The sequence below is a fragment of the Saitoella complicata genome, assembly GCF_001661265.1.
Source record: "Saitoella complicata NRRL Y-17804 unplaced genomic scaffold SAICOscaffold_13, whole genome shotgun sequence".
Taxonomy (NCBI): domain Eukaryota; kingdom Fungi; phylum Ascomycota; class Saitoellomycetes; order Saitoellales; family Saitoellaceae; genus Saitoella; species Saitoella complicata.
Window position 1 is genome coordinate 105,066 of NW_017567004.1, and position 14,451 is coordinate 119,516.

The window sequence follows — 14,451 nt, forward strand, 5'->3', positions numbered from 1 at the left end:
CCGTGGCGTCCGGAAGAGGAATGTCTGACCCAGTATGGGAGTGTGAGCAAGCAGGAATGCGGATGAATGCGTGGAAACATTCGTCTAAGTTGAAGTAGTGAGAGGGATTAGCCTTAAGTGCAATACATAGCATCCTCGAAAGAGTCCAACGAGAGTCGTTGGGACTAAATGATAACCCAGCCACCTCCAAAGCGTGACAGCTTGCAGTAGTAAGAACTTGTTGAAGAACAGAGACAATAATGCCGTTGTCATCCGCTGGGGTGCTTGAGGGGCATTGTGATCCCGCCTAAGTAGCGGTGGGAGGGGATGTACGCCGTTCATCGGTAGGGGCCAACACCAAGGAAAGCGAGTTGGAGGACCGATGAGAGAGCCGAGGAGCCGTAGATAGACGAGAGGAGAAAAGGGAAGTGCGACGAGGTACTTCCGGAGGAGTTGAATGAGGTTGGCTCTGAGTCCGGGTTGCCAACAACCATCAAAATGGGGTTGGAGGCCTGGCCAGGAGTATCTGAATCAATTGGGTTTGACAAAACAAATGACCTTACTGATTATCAAAGGTTAGATGCTATTTTTATTTCGTCGTTGGTGTGGTATGTAGTGCGTTGAGGGTCTGACTGAGTACAGAGCGTGAGAACCAGGCACGGACACCCTATCCTGGTCCCTGGCTAAAGGGGGCTCTCGTAGCCGACGCACATCTACCGCAGCCGGTGCCCCACAGCCGGCCGTGCATGACCCTGCCGAAAGCTCACGTCGGCAGTTTCCTCCACAATTACCGAAGCTGATCACACGTCAGTCCATTTCGGCTCTCCACCTCCCTCGTATAAAGGCCTCGCCATGGCCCTCCATCCCATACCCAAGATCAACCAAGTACCTGATCAGATCACTCACAATGCCCGGCGCCGGTCAATCTACCAAGTCAACCAAGTTCGACAGCAAAACCTTCCACTTCACCGACACCCAGTCCGCCTCCCCCGTCGCTCCCAACGACCCGTACACCTACTACTCCGGCTTCGGTAACCACTTTGAATCCGAAGCGATTCCTGGTACCCTCCCCCGTGGCCAAAACAGCCCTCAGAATGTCAAGTATGGACTCTACGCCGAGCAGATCACCGGAACGGCGTTTATTGCCCCAAGGGCGCAGAACCAGAAGGCGTGGTTGTATCGCATGAGGCCTGCTGTTGCGCATCAGGGGTTCAAGGATATGACGGATGCGCCGGAGACCGAGTCCTGTTTCTTGCCGCTCAACCCGAAGGTTCACGTCTCGCCCACGCAGTTGGCTTGGACGCCTTTCGACATGCCCTCCGACGACGAAAAAGTCGACTTTGTCCACGGTCTCCGCACCCTCGCCGGTTCAGGCGAACCCACCCTTCGCGAAGGACTGGCGACCCATATCTTCACCTGCAACACATCCATGTCCCCCGCCAAGACCTCCTTCGTCAACTCTGACGGTGACATGCTCATCGTAGCCCAGGAAGGCGCCCTCGACATCCAAACCGAGTTCGGGTGTCTCTACGTCCAACCCGGTGAGATCTGTGTCATCCAACGTGGAATCAGGTTTAGTGTTAATGTCGAGGGTCCCACACGTGGGTATATCCTCGAGATCTGGGGTTCGCATTACGAGTTACCCGAGTTGGGGCCATTGGGTGCGAACGGGCTTGCGAACCCGAGGGACTTTTTGGTGCCGAAGGCCAGGTATGAGGTCAACCCGGGAGAATGGAAGATTGTGTACAAAGTCGCCGGGAAGTGGTTTCATTCCACGCAAGGCCATAGTCCGTACGATGTCGTCGCCTGGCACGGAAACTATGTTCCGTACAAGTACGACCTGACCAAGTTCGTCAACGTTGGATCCATCTCCGTCGACCACATCGATCCCTCCATCTTCACCGTGTTGACAGCGAAGTCCAGGGACCCGGCTGCGCCATTGACAGACTTCCTCATCTTTTCCCCCCGCTGGGATGTAGCCTCAAACACCTACCGCCCCCCTTACTACCACCGCAACACCGCCTCCGAACTCATGGGCCTGATCTATGGCTCTTACGGCGGTCGCTCCGACGAATTTGCTCCCGGCGGCGCATCCTTCGAAACAGGTTGTACCCCCCACGGTGTCGCGTACGAAGAATTCAAAGGGGCGACGGAGGCACCCTTGGGAGCGATGAAGATCAGTGAGGGTACGATTGCGTTTATGTTTGAGACGAGTCGGGCGTTGGTGATTACGGACTGGGGGATGAAGAGTGAGAAGAAGCATGAGCATGATCCGAGGATGTGGGATGATTTGGTTAGTAACTTTGAGAAGGTGATGAAGGAGGAGGGGTTGGAGGAGAAGGGGGCTGCGGAGTGAGCACGGATGGTAAGGGGACGTGTAGGATATGTGCGGGTGAAAGGTGTATTGATAACCGAAGGTTAGGTAGGTGATGTTTGGATACTTTATCGAAACCATATATTTCTTTAGCCCGACTTTGGTCCCAGGCTCGATGTGAAAACGTTCATTTCTTCATCGCTGCCGTACCGCACATAACCGCAGCTGCGATAGGAATTCCCCAGCGTCATATCCACACGGCTGATTCACCCGTCTACGCTGCAGAAGATGGTGCTCGATCGTTCTGACCGGAGCGTTTGCTTGCGGTCATCCTGCCTGCCATGTCTCTAGAGGTCACGCTTCTTATTCTCACGCACCCGGAATACCGACGGCGATAGTCATATCATGATTCATGACTTCCCTCGGCCTGGCCTGATACCTCAATCCTTTTTGCGATTTCGCGAGATGTACGTCTTTATACTGGCGTTCCCAGCATCTGATACGTAAAACCGTCTTGTTGCGGCATTTTCCCACAGCACAACACCCAGATCCTTTCCATACTTGAGCACAAACTCATAATCGTTTGTTGAGGCAAAGTCATGCCACAGCCACCCTTCACTTGCCCGTATACGATTCTTATCCAGCTCCCATAGCCGTATCTGATCCACAACACTAGGCGGCAGCAGAGGCTGTTGTTTTCGCATTTGAGGATGTGCGTGTGTGGTCAAGTACTGAATGATCTGGTCGGCGGTGATGCCGTTCTTCAAGGCCTCCAGAATAGAATCGCGAGAGATGATGCCTGTGACCATGTTCGGGAAACGTGCCTTCAGATTCACGAAAAGTTGAAGAACGGCAATCTGAAGTGGTGAATTCGTATATGCGTATACCTTGTAGTTTGTCTCCAGCACAATGAATCCGCTTTCTGAGCCTGGATCTGGTTTTGCTGATAGTGCACCTTGAAGGCTGGCAGCTGGACGTTTCCAATGTCCAGCATGTGCTGTTAGAGTTGTGGCCAATCGAGTTGGATAGAATCTCCGCGACGTGCTCTTTCGTTGATAGACGACGCCATAGTCTCGAAGATCCTCCAGCATGATCTTCTGTGTCGGAGTTAGGAAATCGGTAGAATAATCCTGGCCGAGCTCCAGTGATCCAAGCATGAAGAGGAAGTGTAACACCTCAACTGGATCCATCTCCAACTCTTCTGCAACAGTCAGATACTGCAATAATAGTGCCCATATTTGCGCATTCACATCCTGCAGCAGGAACTGGAAACCCGCATTCGTGATGCTCATTGTCTCTTTCCTCAGAGGATTACCTTCCATCAACCCACTCTTCTCCAGCAACCGCACCACACCATCTCCAGGCATTCTGTCCATTGGAGTATTGACCATGAAATGTAGAATCATCTCCCACTGCTCTGTCGCATGCCTGTCCAGGAACTCAACTGTCACTGCGTTGTTGTCGGCTGTATTGCATGGTACTCCAAATGACTTGTGGTCGCCCCCACCAGTCAACGCAGTGCGGAAATTTGTCCGAAATGCCAGGTTCATTGTCACTTCTCCTTTATGCTCCTTGTACACATGCATCTTCTTCAGCTTTTCCAGGGCGTTGTTCTGCTGTCTCTTGCTTCCTGGCTCCACCCATGCATCGATATCTCTGACTTGTACTGGTGCATCATTGTAAAGCGTACTCATGACAAAATGCTTTGCAAGGTTGGGCAAGAGTCGAAATATAGCCAAGCATGTTGCAGGTTTTTGGTACAAGCGGGAGAACACCGGTGCAGGCAAGCCTTCCAGGTAATCGTTCTGGGAATCAGTTAGCCTAAATCACCACGGGTAGAATGCCAAAACAGTACAATGCTGGTCTTGAAGTCTAGCGTCTTGCTTGACATCCAGGAGTCGACTTATCTGGTATACCGGTCGAGGAGCTGTGTTTGGAGATGAATCGCTGAAGGTGCACGACGTGACGTCTGTGCGTACGGCACTTGTAACGTCGATTCAAAACACGTGAAAGGCCAGCAAAAGGGCAGAGAGGAGGAGATCACAGATCCTCAGCTAGATATATTTCCCGAAACAAGGCTTCAGTAAGGCCATTCGCAGTTTCCGTCGTTTACCGACGCATGGTGCTGCCGAGAACGTCATCGCACCCTCCCCGCGTTCTCGAAACACACACACAAACGAGACACCAATTGACCTGCCATTGCGCACCTTGATGCCCAGGGAGATGTCAGATGCGTGTGCGCAAGTGTTAGGATGGCTAAGACAGGTCGTGCAACCGGTACTTCGCTTCGGATGTTGGTCTATGATCCGTGGGTTAACAGGAGCAATGTACAGCTTTACCAAGATCCACAGAGAACATATGCGGACTCCGCTGCTCTACTACAGAAATTAAGATCTCCACAGCCGTCGACAGCGACATTCACGTTCGATAACGGACATTCGGCGCTGTTGCTATGTTTACGAGGGAACCTCCCCATTTCCTTCCGCGGCGGAAACTACAACATCCCTGTCGCTGTGTGGTTACCCCAATCATATCCAAGAGAGGCACCTCTGGTATTCGTGGAGCCAACTGCCGGTATGATGGTGAGAAGAGGGAACTACGTTGATGGGGAGGGAAGGGTATATCATCCGTGTCTGGCACATTGGAATGCGAGTGATCCGATGGTATGTCGTTGGGATCTGATAGGCAACCATCTGGAGTCCTGACTGACGTACGGTTCATATAGGCGAGTAACTTGGTTGAAACCTCCAAGCAACTCCAAGAAGTGTTCAGCAAAGAACCGCCGGTGTATGTTAAGCCTCCGCCTGTACCAGCACCAGTACAAGGACAGGTTCAACAACCACCTCCATCATCACACGCATCTCAGCCAGCATCACCAGCAGCACCAGGTAGACCTGCACCAGCAACCCCAAATCAAAATGCGAACCCACCGCTACCACCAAAACCCGGACAACTTCGATCACCAGCTCAATCACCCCAATATCCGCACCGCGCAGTGCCAGTCCCTCCACCACATACCAACGGGCATACCATATCACCACCGCCGCGGCCTCCACTACCGCCGCAAATTCAATCTCAACGAACGGGTGTTGATCCACGGTATGGCCATGTACCATCACCGAGTTACGACTGCACCGAGCGACCACAGATCCAGCACGCACAGACCATGCCAGCAAGTTACGATACCAGACCACCACCACCAATCCCACCCCTACTGGGGCACACACAGGGGTTGCATAGGCATGCGACGATGTCTGGAGCCGGAGCGAGTTTATCGTATTCTACTGGGGTTGGAGGGAGACCCAACCCGCTACAGCATCAACGACCTATCTCCATCGCCGCCGTCCCGCAAACCCGACCACAACCACAACCACAGCCACGACCACAACCGGTTGATCTCTTGTCATCTGACGATTTAATTAGCACGATGGAAGAGAGAGGCGTAGCACCACCGCCTAAACCACCGAACCCGGAGCATGCGATGCTATTGCAGCATATAACCTCGAAACTCGATATGTTGGCGAGGGAGTCGTATGAGAGGACGCAGCGGACGCTGGAGGAAGCGAGGGTACGGAGGGAGGAGATGCTTGAAGTTGAGAAGGCTCAGCGGGAGGAGAAGGCCGAAGTCGAGCATTTGGATGCCTTGGCGGAGCGAAACATCGCCATCCTACGTAAATCGATCGCAAAAGCCGAATCCATAACCACAACAGCCCTCTCCACCCCTCTCCCCGACCCCAGCGCCCTCCTCACCGCTCCTTCCGTTGTCCATCAACAACTCTACGAACTCGCGGCGGAAGATGCAGCGATAAGTGATACGATTTATGTGCTCGGGCGATGTTTGGAGGGAGAGAGAGTGGGATTCGAGGGGTTTTTGAGGGAGGTTAGGAAATTGGGACGGGAGCAGTTCATGAGGAGGGCGTTGATTGGGAAGATTGTGGAGGGGTTGGGATTGGAGAGGGGTAGTGCTGTGTGACCCAAGCACTAGACAGACCGATCGGATCAGATGTTGGTATAGTGAATGATTTGACATTCTCTTCATAGATTCGTATATGACAATACCCGACTCTGACATATGCACCCAGTGGTCCTTCCTTCCCCTCTTTTAGATGATGATACAATGAATAAAACAGCCGCGGCAACAAGATCGGCACAAGGCTTTCCAAAACATAACGCCAATAAACCCAAACAAAAGCAATATTTCCACCACCCCCTCTATCTCCGCCGCCCCAACGCCCATGCTTCGCACACACGCATTTAAAGATACTTTGATAGACGCGCCAGATGGTAGTTGATGGTCGTCGTCGTTTGCACCTGTTGCTTAGGCTTGGTCATACAAAGCTTCAACGTATCGGCCACCTTGACACACATCTCCGCATCAGGACCACCGCTGGATGCCCAACAAGAAAGCAGAGAAGCCATCTCGACAGCCTACGAACAAATGTTAGGGTCTCTGTTACAATTGCGGCAAATGCGTGCAGTTAGGGAGGAGGAGGGCGACGTACGCAAGGTTTGCGAATTTCGGGCCTGGCTGGCTTGACCTTGAGCTTTGGAAGACGGAATTTTGGGGCGTTACTGATGGGGGACATGGTGGATCGTGGAGGGAGTGTATGCCGGAGTTGTCGAGGTCGTGTTATTCAGGGGCACTTTTCCGGGTGGGATGCAGGAGTGAGGGACCGAGACTTGATGGGAGGTTTGGGAAGAGGAGAAATTGAAACGATATGGCCTATTATGTCAGTTTTTATTGCGACTTTCTGTCGCCACCGGATCTGTACTCGGGACCCTTGATCGAGCAGCGTCCACCCCGCACAGTCCCTCGGTCGATCTCCCGAATTTGAGCATCAACGTTACCGGCAGTCCGGCAAAAGTCTCTCGGCAGTCCCACACACCCTTCACTCTCTTTAACCCTCCGATCCCATGTCAGTAGCAGGCGACGAACACTCTCCAATCCGCGGTTTCCTCGCCGGGACAATCTCCGGCGTAACCAAACTCGTCGTAGGCCACCCCTTCGACACAATCAAAGTCCGTCTCCAAACAAACCCCGCTTTCACCGGTCCCTATGACTGTCTCCGACAAACGCTCGTCAAAGAAGGAATTCGCGGGGTGTACAAGGGCGCTACACCACCGCTTGTTGGATGGGCGATGATGGATAGTGTTATGTTGGGGTCTTTACATAATTACCGGGAACTGCTGAGGAAGTATGTCTATAATGGCGGCGAGCTGCCGACGGTTGGGCATGCTATTGCGGGAACTGGAGCTGGTGTCACGGTTTCGATGATTGCGGCGCCGATCGAGCATGTGAAGGCTCGGTTGCAGGTTCAGTATGACGCAAAGTCGAGGGTTTATACGGGTCCCATCGACTGCGCAATGAAGCTGTACAAGGGACATGGTGTCGCAGGTGTATGGAAGGGGTTATACGCAACCATGATCTTCCGCTCCTTCTTTGCTGTGTGGTGGGGAACATACGATCTCTACTCCCGCTGGTTCCGGGAACACACCTCCATGACTCCCGGCGCGATCAACTTCTGGGCGGGTGGGTTGAGTGCACAGACATATTGGTTCTTTGCGTTCCCGTCGGATGTGGTGAAACAGCGGATTATGACGGATTCGCTGACGAATCCGAGGTTTGTGACGTGGAGGAGTTGTGCGAAGGAGATTTTGGAGCAGAATGGGTGGAGGGGGTTTTACAGGGGGTTCTTGCCGAGTTTCTTGAGGGCGTTCCCGACGAATGCGGCGGCGTTGTTTATGTTTGAGACGACGATGAGAGGGTTGAAGGGTGTGGGCATCTGACGGAGTTCAGCAAAAAAGTTTACGGTATAGGACATGGGCTTTGGGAGTATGTGCAGACGAGGACTGTCCGACGAGCACATGAGACATACTGGCGATTTGTAACATTTACAGGAACACAACCCGTGGGACATGGGTACCAAAAGGCGGTGCTCTCGCCGACCGCAGCACCTGATGGACAGTCAAGAGCAGAGTTTGCATAGAGACATATTTGGTGCAGAGCAGGGCATTCCGAGGCTGCATATTTGTGTTGGTGGACACAGTAGACGATACTAGTACTGCTTGATTTTGTAGCCAATCGAAGACACATGGCCTAGCAATTTACTGAGTTCTTGACATGCACACGGCACAACTACGTACAGCCGTCCTTTAATCTTCACTTCCTTTGACACAGACCTCCGGGTACCCGATTGCCGTATTGGGTGTGGCTGATGGGTGGCTAACGTCGAGTCATCCAAAAACACAAGAAACAAGAAAGTCATCTGAAAGTCGTCTGAAAGTCGTCTGATCCGTGCGACTTTCCCTCATAATCAATCCTTCAAAATGCGCCCCACGGTCGTCATTGACAACTACGACTCCTTCACCTGGAACGTCGTCGAATACCTCGATGCCGTCGGCGCTGTCGACCTCCAAGTCTACCGTAACGACAAGATCACCCTCGAGGAACTCGTTGCGCTGAACCCGAGTAAACTGGTTGTGAGTCCTGGTCCTGGACACCCCGAGACGGATGGTGGTATCTCTCGAGGCGCGATTGAGTACTTTGCGGGTAAGATCCCGATTTTGGGTGTTTGTATGGGCGAGCAGTGTATCTTCTCCGTGTTTGGTGGAAAGGTTGAGTTTGCGGGTGAGATTGTGCATGGAAAGACTTCGACCATTACGCATGACGGAAAGGGTATCTACCGCAACGTTCCCCAGGACATCGCCGTGACTCGTTACCATTCTTTGGCTGGAACGCATGCTACGCTCCCGCCTTCATTGGAGGTCACCTCGAGAACGGAGAGTGGTGTCATTATGGGTGTGAGACATAAAAAGTACACTGTCGAGGGTGTCCAGTACCACCCCGAATCTATCCTCTCCGAAGAGGGTAAACGCATCTTCCGCAACTTCCTCGACCTCGACTGCGGAACCTGGGCTGAAGCCGAACGTCTCCAAAAACCCGACGCATCCGTCTCCTCCGCCGCCCCCGCCAAAAAGTCCGGCTCCATCCTCGATAAAATCCACGAGCAGCGTTTGGTCGATATCGCACAAGCCAAGTCCACCCCCGGATTCCGTCGCGAGGATTTGGAGACGTTGGTGAGGTTGAACGTGTGCCCGCCACTCATCGATTTCCCTGCGAGGTTGCGTCAGACGTTGCCGGAATATCCTGCGCTCATGGCTGAAGTTAAGCGTGCGAGTCCTTCGAAGGGTGATATTGATATCTCGGCGAATGCGGCTGCACAGGCTTTGCTTTACGCTCGTGCAGGCGCGTCGACGATTTCTGTCTTGACAGAGCCCCACTGGTTCAAGGGATCCCTCTCCGACCTCCGCGCCGCACGCGACGCAATCGGAACCCTCCCCAACCGCCCAGCATTGTTGAGGAAAGACTTCATCATCGACACCTACCAGATCCTGGAAGCCCGCGTCGCGGGTGCCGATACCGTTCTCCTAATCGTCGCCATGCTCTCTGACGCCGAGTTGAAGGAATTATACGATTTCGCCAAGAGCTTGGGCATGGAGCCCCTTGTCGAGGTCAATAATGCGGAGGAGATGAAAAGGGCGTTGGCAATTGGATCAAAGGTTATTGGTGTTAACAACAGGAACTTGCATTCGTTTGCCGTGGATTTGGGGACGACATCTAACTTGGCTACTATGGTTCCAGAGGGTACGACGCTGTGCGCTTTATCAGGTATCACCGGTCCCGAGGACGTGAAGAAGTACGTGTCGGAGGGTGTTGGAGCCGTGTTGGTTGGTGAGGCATTGATGCGCTCGACGGATAAGGGCGAGTTCATTGCGTATCTCTTGGGGTATGCGGAGGAGAGAACGAAGGTCGCCAAGACTGAGCCGTTGGTCAAGATTTGTGGAACGAGGACAAGTGAGGCGGCGGTTGTTGCTGCGGAGGCTGGTGCGGATTTGATTGGGATGATTTTCGTGAAGGGGAGTAAGAGGTGTATCTCTGTTGAGACTGGAGTTGAGATCGCGACTGCTGTCAGGGCACGGGCTGGTGAGGTTAAGGAGTCTAAGGTGTCTGCGGATGTGCGGACGGGAAAGATCCCGGCGGCGAATGATTGGTTTTCTTATCATCTTAACGCTATTCGGTCTGCACCACGGAGACCATTGTTTGTTGGTGTTTTCCAGAACCAGCCGTTGGACTACGTGTTGGATGTCACCAAGACCGTTGGATTGGATTTGGTCCAACTTCATGGTCAGGAAGCGATTGAGTGGGCACACCTCATCTCCGTACCCGTCGTCCGTGCATTCAGACCTGAAGACAGGGATATGTCAAGACGGGGATACCACGCCGTCACCCTCCTCGACGCTACCTCATCCAACGGACAGGCCGGTGGACTGGGCATCAAGTTGGATTGGGGTGCAGTTAAGAAGGTCGTGCAGGATGGAAATGATGTTCTCCTTGCTGGAGGCCTGGAACCGGAGAATGTTAGGGAGGCGCTGGAGAAGACGGGTGCGGCGGGTGTTGACGTGAGCAGTGGGGTTGAGACGGGTGGGAAGCAGGATTTGGAGAAGATTAAGAAGTTTGTCCAGGAGGCCAAGTCCGTGAAGGCCTGAGCATGAACAGCGAGTTTAATTAAGATGACATGAATAGGAGAGGGACCGGACGATATTGGGTAGAACGTATATTACAGCATGACATAACGAAAGAGAAAGAAATGCGATACTTTTGAACGTCGATTTCTCCGTCCATATCGGTCGTTGTCCCCGGGTGTCCCTCCTTTGACCCCTTTCATATGCCTCTCACACAGGGGCGCTGCACCGCTCGGTACGGTAAACGGACTCTGCGGTCAGCAGCGAAACTCTAACAACGTCCCATCGTCGGACCAACTACCATCAACCTACATCTGTCACTCCTTTACCAATTATCCAATACCGTTTATCGACTTCACCTTTTCGCGTTTTATTTGAGAGATAAGATACAATGGGCGCTGGATTGTCGCGGTCACTGGCGAAGCTGTTTGGAGGGAACAAAGAGATGAGGATTCTTATGCTGGGGTTGGATGCGGCGGGGAAGACGAGTATGTTCTTCTCTGCAATTTCGTGTTCGGAGTGCTAATTGTGGAACAACAGCGATTCTGTATAAGCTCAAGCTTAACCAAAGGTTCGTTCGCACGTGGAATGGGGACGCGATGAGGTGTACATGTGCTGATATTATGCGGTGCATAGCGTGACGACAATTCCTACGGTCGGGTTTAATGTCGAGACGGTAACATACAAGAACGTGAAGTTCAACGTCTGGGTACGTCCCTCCCCCTCCCTTTCCCACCAAAGCTCTCGCTAACGCTCACGCTTCCAGGACGTCGGCGGCCAAGATAAAATCCGCCCCCTCTGGCGCCACTACTACACCGGCACCCAAGGCCTCATCTTCGTCATCGACTCCCAAGACCGCGACCGCATCGACGAAGCCCGCACCGAACTCCACCGCATCATCTCCGACCGCGAAATGAAAGAAAGTCTCTTGTTGGTGTTTGCGAATAAACAAGATTTGGGGGGTGCGATGACGCCGAGTGAGGTTACGGAAAGGCTGCAGTTGGGCAAGTTGAAGGAGAGGTTGTGGTATGTGCAGCCGAGTTGTGCGACGAGTGGGGAGGGGTTGTTTGAGGGGTTGGTAAGTACAATTGAACGAATCCAAGTTTTTGGAGGTGAGGGTTAATCTGTTGTACAGGCTTGGTTGAGTAACCACGTTAAGACGCCGGCGAAGAAATAGAGTGGTTCAGCGACATCACTGCACAGCTGCACGAGAAACAACACGTTTTGCATCGGAGAGCGTTAGAGAAACGCGAACGGAAACAGAAAGCTGGAGGAGCAGGTGTGAGTCACGACTGGGTTTTGGCTGCTACACGGGGTTTGGTCTTGATGACCTCCCGTTTATTTCTCTTTTCATTTGCTTCAGTGCTATACCCACATGGACTCTTTGCCATAGCGAGATCGAGTTATTATAATAATGCAATTTGAGTTCAGTGCTCTATACACACGGACTTCTCTTGCAAATGCTGACTATATAGACGCAATATGTGTACTGTTTCCAAGATTGGGGCTCATGAACCTCCGTGAGTCTTTCGGGCAATACAGACTCGTGTAATGCTCTACCTCCTGAACTCTGCTTCTGTGCTTTTCTTCTTTCCCCGGCGCCGACTTTCGCTGCAAGCAGTCGGCTTTTGATTCAAGATCAGCAATGACCCGAGAACGTTTAAGCAACGTTAGTATGGTGTTCCTGAGGGTATGGCGGACGGAGAGGCGTTTTTCTTCCTCTTGGTCAAAGCCGAACGTGCTCCTGGTCTACGTGTTTCGTGATAGTCTGACAGACAAGTCACTTCATGGTTCTTCCTCTTCCTCCCCATCGGGTCCTTCCTTGCTGTCAAGATGCCCACACGCATACCTCCCAACATAATACCTAACCAACCCCTCATACCCTACCTCCTCCCCACTCCTCCACAACACCGCCAAATCAACATCCAACGGACTCTCCCACCCGGGACTCTCCAACAACCCCACAACAGCCAAACACGCACTCCGAACCCCCCACGCAGGCGTCCATGCCTCCTTTAGGACATCGAGGCAGATTTCACCAGTTTTGAAGGCGACGTTGGGGTGTGCGATACGGGTTGTGAAGGAGATGGTGGGTGGGGTGAGGGGGTAAGTTGGGGGTAGCGTTATTGAGAGAGTGTAGTAGCCTGGGTGGTAGAGTGTATGCGCCGGGGGAGCGATGGTTGCGGTCCACTGGGTTAAATCGTCGGGCGATATAGGAGCGAGGTGGAGGAGAAGGGGGTCGGGTGGTTGGCGGAGGGTGTCGAGGTATTCTTTTGAGAGCTGTTGGATGGCATAAGTCAGTGAATGCATAATTCGCTCGGATGCTATCCAACCCGTTTGAGAGCTTGTGAGGATAATGCCATGGTTGTGTCGTCCAATTACAACGACAACGACCGGAGATGTATGCGTCGGGGATGTATGCTGTTTCCTGAGCTCGAGGTGAGGGAGGCGGGGTGGGACTGCCCCCAATCAAGTGTTTTCGCGGTCGCTTATTTCCGATCGCGGGGTGGAGTCGGTATACCGGTAGCTGATGGATCGAGGGTCCACCCGCGCAATCCCGCGCTGACCAGGACAAAAAACCGACATCCATCCTCCTCGTCCCCCATCACCTCTCCTCTTCGATCATCCAAGGTCAGCAGTGTCTCCGCTCGCCGTGGACTCCTCAAACCCGCCCAAAAAGGCCTGGGCCTGCCTCCTCACCGGCTCCCCCGGCTACCTGTCCGGATTCCTCACCCTCCACTACTCCCTCCGCAAACATGCCTCCAAGTACCCCCTCATCGCCCTCCTCAACCCCTCCGACACGCTCTACCCCCTCTTCCTCTCCGCTCTTCAGCAGCGAGGGATCCCGCACAGGGATATTGAGGCCTTGAGACCGGTGGAGGATAGGGAGTTTGAGGGTGATCCAAGGTTTAAGGAGTGTTGGACCAAGTTGGAGATGTTTGGATTGTACGAGTTTGAGCGCGTGGGATTCTTGGATTCGGATATGCTCGTTCTACAAAATATGGACGAACTCTTCGAGATACCCCTCGAACCACACCAAATCGCAGCGTCGGCGGCATGCGTGTGTAACCCCCGAAAGAGAGCACACTACCCCCCAACCTGGATACCCGAGAACTGCGCGTACAGCAAGCAATGCTACGACCCCGCTCTCGCTGCCACCGCTGCTACGGACGCAATCCCCCCCACCTTCGGCCTCGGCGCCCTCAACTCTGGCCTCGTCATCCTCCACCCTTCACCCGAAAACTACAAGCGCGTCACCGCACCTCTTTCCAACCCCCCTCTCTACCGCACCTTCCTCTTCCCCGACCAAGACCTCCTCGCGCACGTCTTCAAGGGGGACTGGATCCCGCTTCCCTACGTCTATAACGCGCTCAAGACCCTCAAGGGGCAGCATGCCGAGATGTGGCGGGATGAGGAGGTGAAGAATTTGCATTTTATTATTGATAAGCCGTGGGATGATGTTGATAAGAAGGGGGAGGGGAAGGTGTTGCATGGGGTTTGGTGGGGGGTTGATGGAGAGAGGAGGGAGTGGGAGAAGGGGGTGTATGGGATTGAATCTGAAGAGTAAGGATGAGCAGTAAGGCGGAAGGTGGGGGGTTATAGGGGATATGTATGGGATAGACATATGCAGATAT

The 14,451-nt window shown here is 53.3% G+C and overlaps 9 protein-coding genes across 9 annotated transcripts; 6 read left to right on the forward strand and 3 right to left on the reverse strand.

Moving 5' to 3' along the window:
• The first annotated feature begins 554 nt into the window (after nucleotides 1-554).
• SAICODRAFT_125816 (Homogentisate 1,2-dioxygenase) lies at nucleotides 555-2,534 on the forward strand. Its single transcript, XM_019165388.1, has one exon. It carries the CDS (start codon nucleotides 887-889, stop codon nucleotides 2,333-2,335), a length of 1,449 nt encoding a protein of 482 aa, XP_019023789.1. The 5' UTR covers nucleotides 555-886; the 3' UTR covers nucleotides 2,336-2,534.
• Nucleotides 2,535-2,733: 199 nt separating this feature from the next.
• SAICODRAFT_35361 (RNA polymerase II transcription factor B subunit 2) lies at nucleotides 2,734-4,184 on the reverse strand (the record flags this gene model as incomplete). The annotated part of the gene is made up of 2 exons (XM_019168419.1): nucleotides 2,734-4,098; nucleotides 4,149-4,184. 2 exons carry the CDS (start codon nucleotides 4,182-4,184, stop codon nucleotides 2,734-2,736), a joined length of 1,401 nt encoding a protein of 466 aa, XP_019023790.1.
• Nucleotides 4,185-4,470: 286 nt separating this feature from the next.
• SAICODRAFT_19478 (UEV-domain-containing protein) lies at nucleotides 4,471-6,410 on the forward strand. The gene is made up of 3 exons (XM_019166108.1): nucleotides 4,471-4,570; nucleotides 4,627-4,956; nucleotides 5,019-6,410. The coding sequence occupies exons 1-3, from the start codon at nucleotides 4,505-4,507 to the stop codon at nucleotides 6,264-6,266; spliced, it is 1,644 nt and encodes a 547-aa protein (XP_019023791.1). The 5' UTR covers nucleotides 4,471-4,504; the 3' UTR covers nucleotides 6,267-6,410.
• On the reverse strand, nucleotides 6,365-6,899 carry SAICODRAFT_30513 (mitochondrial ribosomal protein subunit Mrp10). The gene is made up of 2 exons (XM_019167695.1): nucleotides 6,796-6,899; nucleotides 6,365-6,721 (listed from the first exon to the last, which is right to left on the reverse strand). The coding sequence occupies exons 1-2, from the start codon at nucleotides 6,877-6,879 to the stop codon at nucleotides 6,548-6,550; spliced, it is 258 nt and encodes an 85-aa protein (XP_019023792.1). The 5' UTR covers nucleotides 6,880-6,899; the 3' UTR covers nucleotides 6,365-6,547.
• Nucleotides 6,900-7,154: 255 nt separating this feature from the next.
• On the forward strand, nucleotides 7,155-8,395 carry SAICODRAFT_30514 (mitochondrial carrier). The gene has a single exon (XM_019167696.1). The coding sequence runs from the start codon at nucleotides 7,208-7,210 to the stop codon at nucleotides 8,078-8,080; it is 873 nt and encodes a 290-aa protein (XP_019023793.1). The 5' UTR covers nucleotides 7,155-7,207; the 3' UTR covers nucleotides 8,081-8,395.
• Nucleotides 8,396-8,544: 149 nt separating this feature from the next.
• Nucleotides 8,545-10,840, forward strand: SAICODRAFT_92959 (uncharacterized protein; the record flags this gene model as incomplete). Its single annotated transcript, XM_019171839.1, has 1 exon — nucleotides 8,545-10,840. Exon 1 carries the CDS (start codon nucleotides 8,621-8,623, stop codon nucleotides 10,838-10,840), a length of 2,220 nt encoding a protein of 739 aa, XP_019023794.1. The 5' UTR covers nucleotides 8,545-8,620.
• A 428-nt stretch (nucleotides 10,841-11,268) lies between these two features.
• Nucleotides 11,269-12,042, forward strand: SAICODRAFT_30515 (ARF/SAR superfamily). Its single transcript, XM_019167697.1, has 5 exons — nucleotides 11,269-11,304; nucleotides 11,357-11,387; nucleotides 11,453-11,525; nucleotides 11,583-11,894; nucleotides 11,952-12,042. The coding sequence occupies exons 1-5, from the start codon at nucleotides 11,274-11,276 to the stop codon at nucleotides 11,991-11,993; spliced, it is 489 nt and encodes a 162-aa protein (XP_019023795.1). The 5' UTR covers nucleotides 11,269-11,273; the 3' UTR covers nucleotides 11,994-12,042.
• A 559-nt stretch (nucleotides 12,043-12,601) lies between these two features.
• Nucleotides 12,602-13,179, reverse strand: SAICODRAFT_7723 (ubiquitin-conjugating enzyme; the record flags this gene model as incomplete). Its single annotated transcript, XM_019171051.1, has 2 exons — nucleotides 12,602-13,096; nucleotides 13,150-13,179. The coding sequence occupies 2 exons, from the start codon at nucleotides 13,177-13,179 to the stop codon at nucleotides 12,602-12,604; spliced, it is 525 nt and encodes a 174-aa protein (XP_019023796.1).
• Nucleotides 13,180-13,234: 55 nt separating this feature from the next.
• Nucleotides 13,235-14,384, forward strand: SAICODRAFT_7724 (nucleotide-diphospho-sugar transferase; the record flags this gene model as incomplete). The annotated part of the gene is made up of 2 exons (XM_019171052.1): nucleotides 13,235-13,331; nucleotides 13,387-14,384. 2 exons carry the CDS (start codon nucleotides 13,235-13,237, stop codon nucleotides 14,382-14,384), a joined length of 1,095 nt encoding a protein of 364 aa, XP_019023797.1.
• Nucleotides 14,385-14,451: the final 67 nt, after the last annotated feature.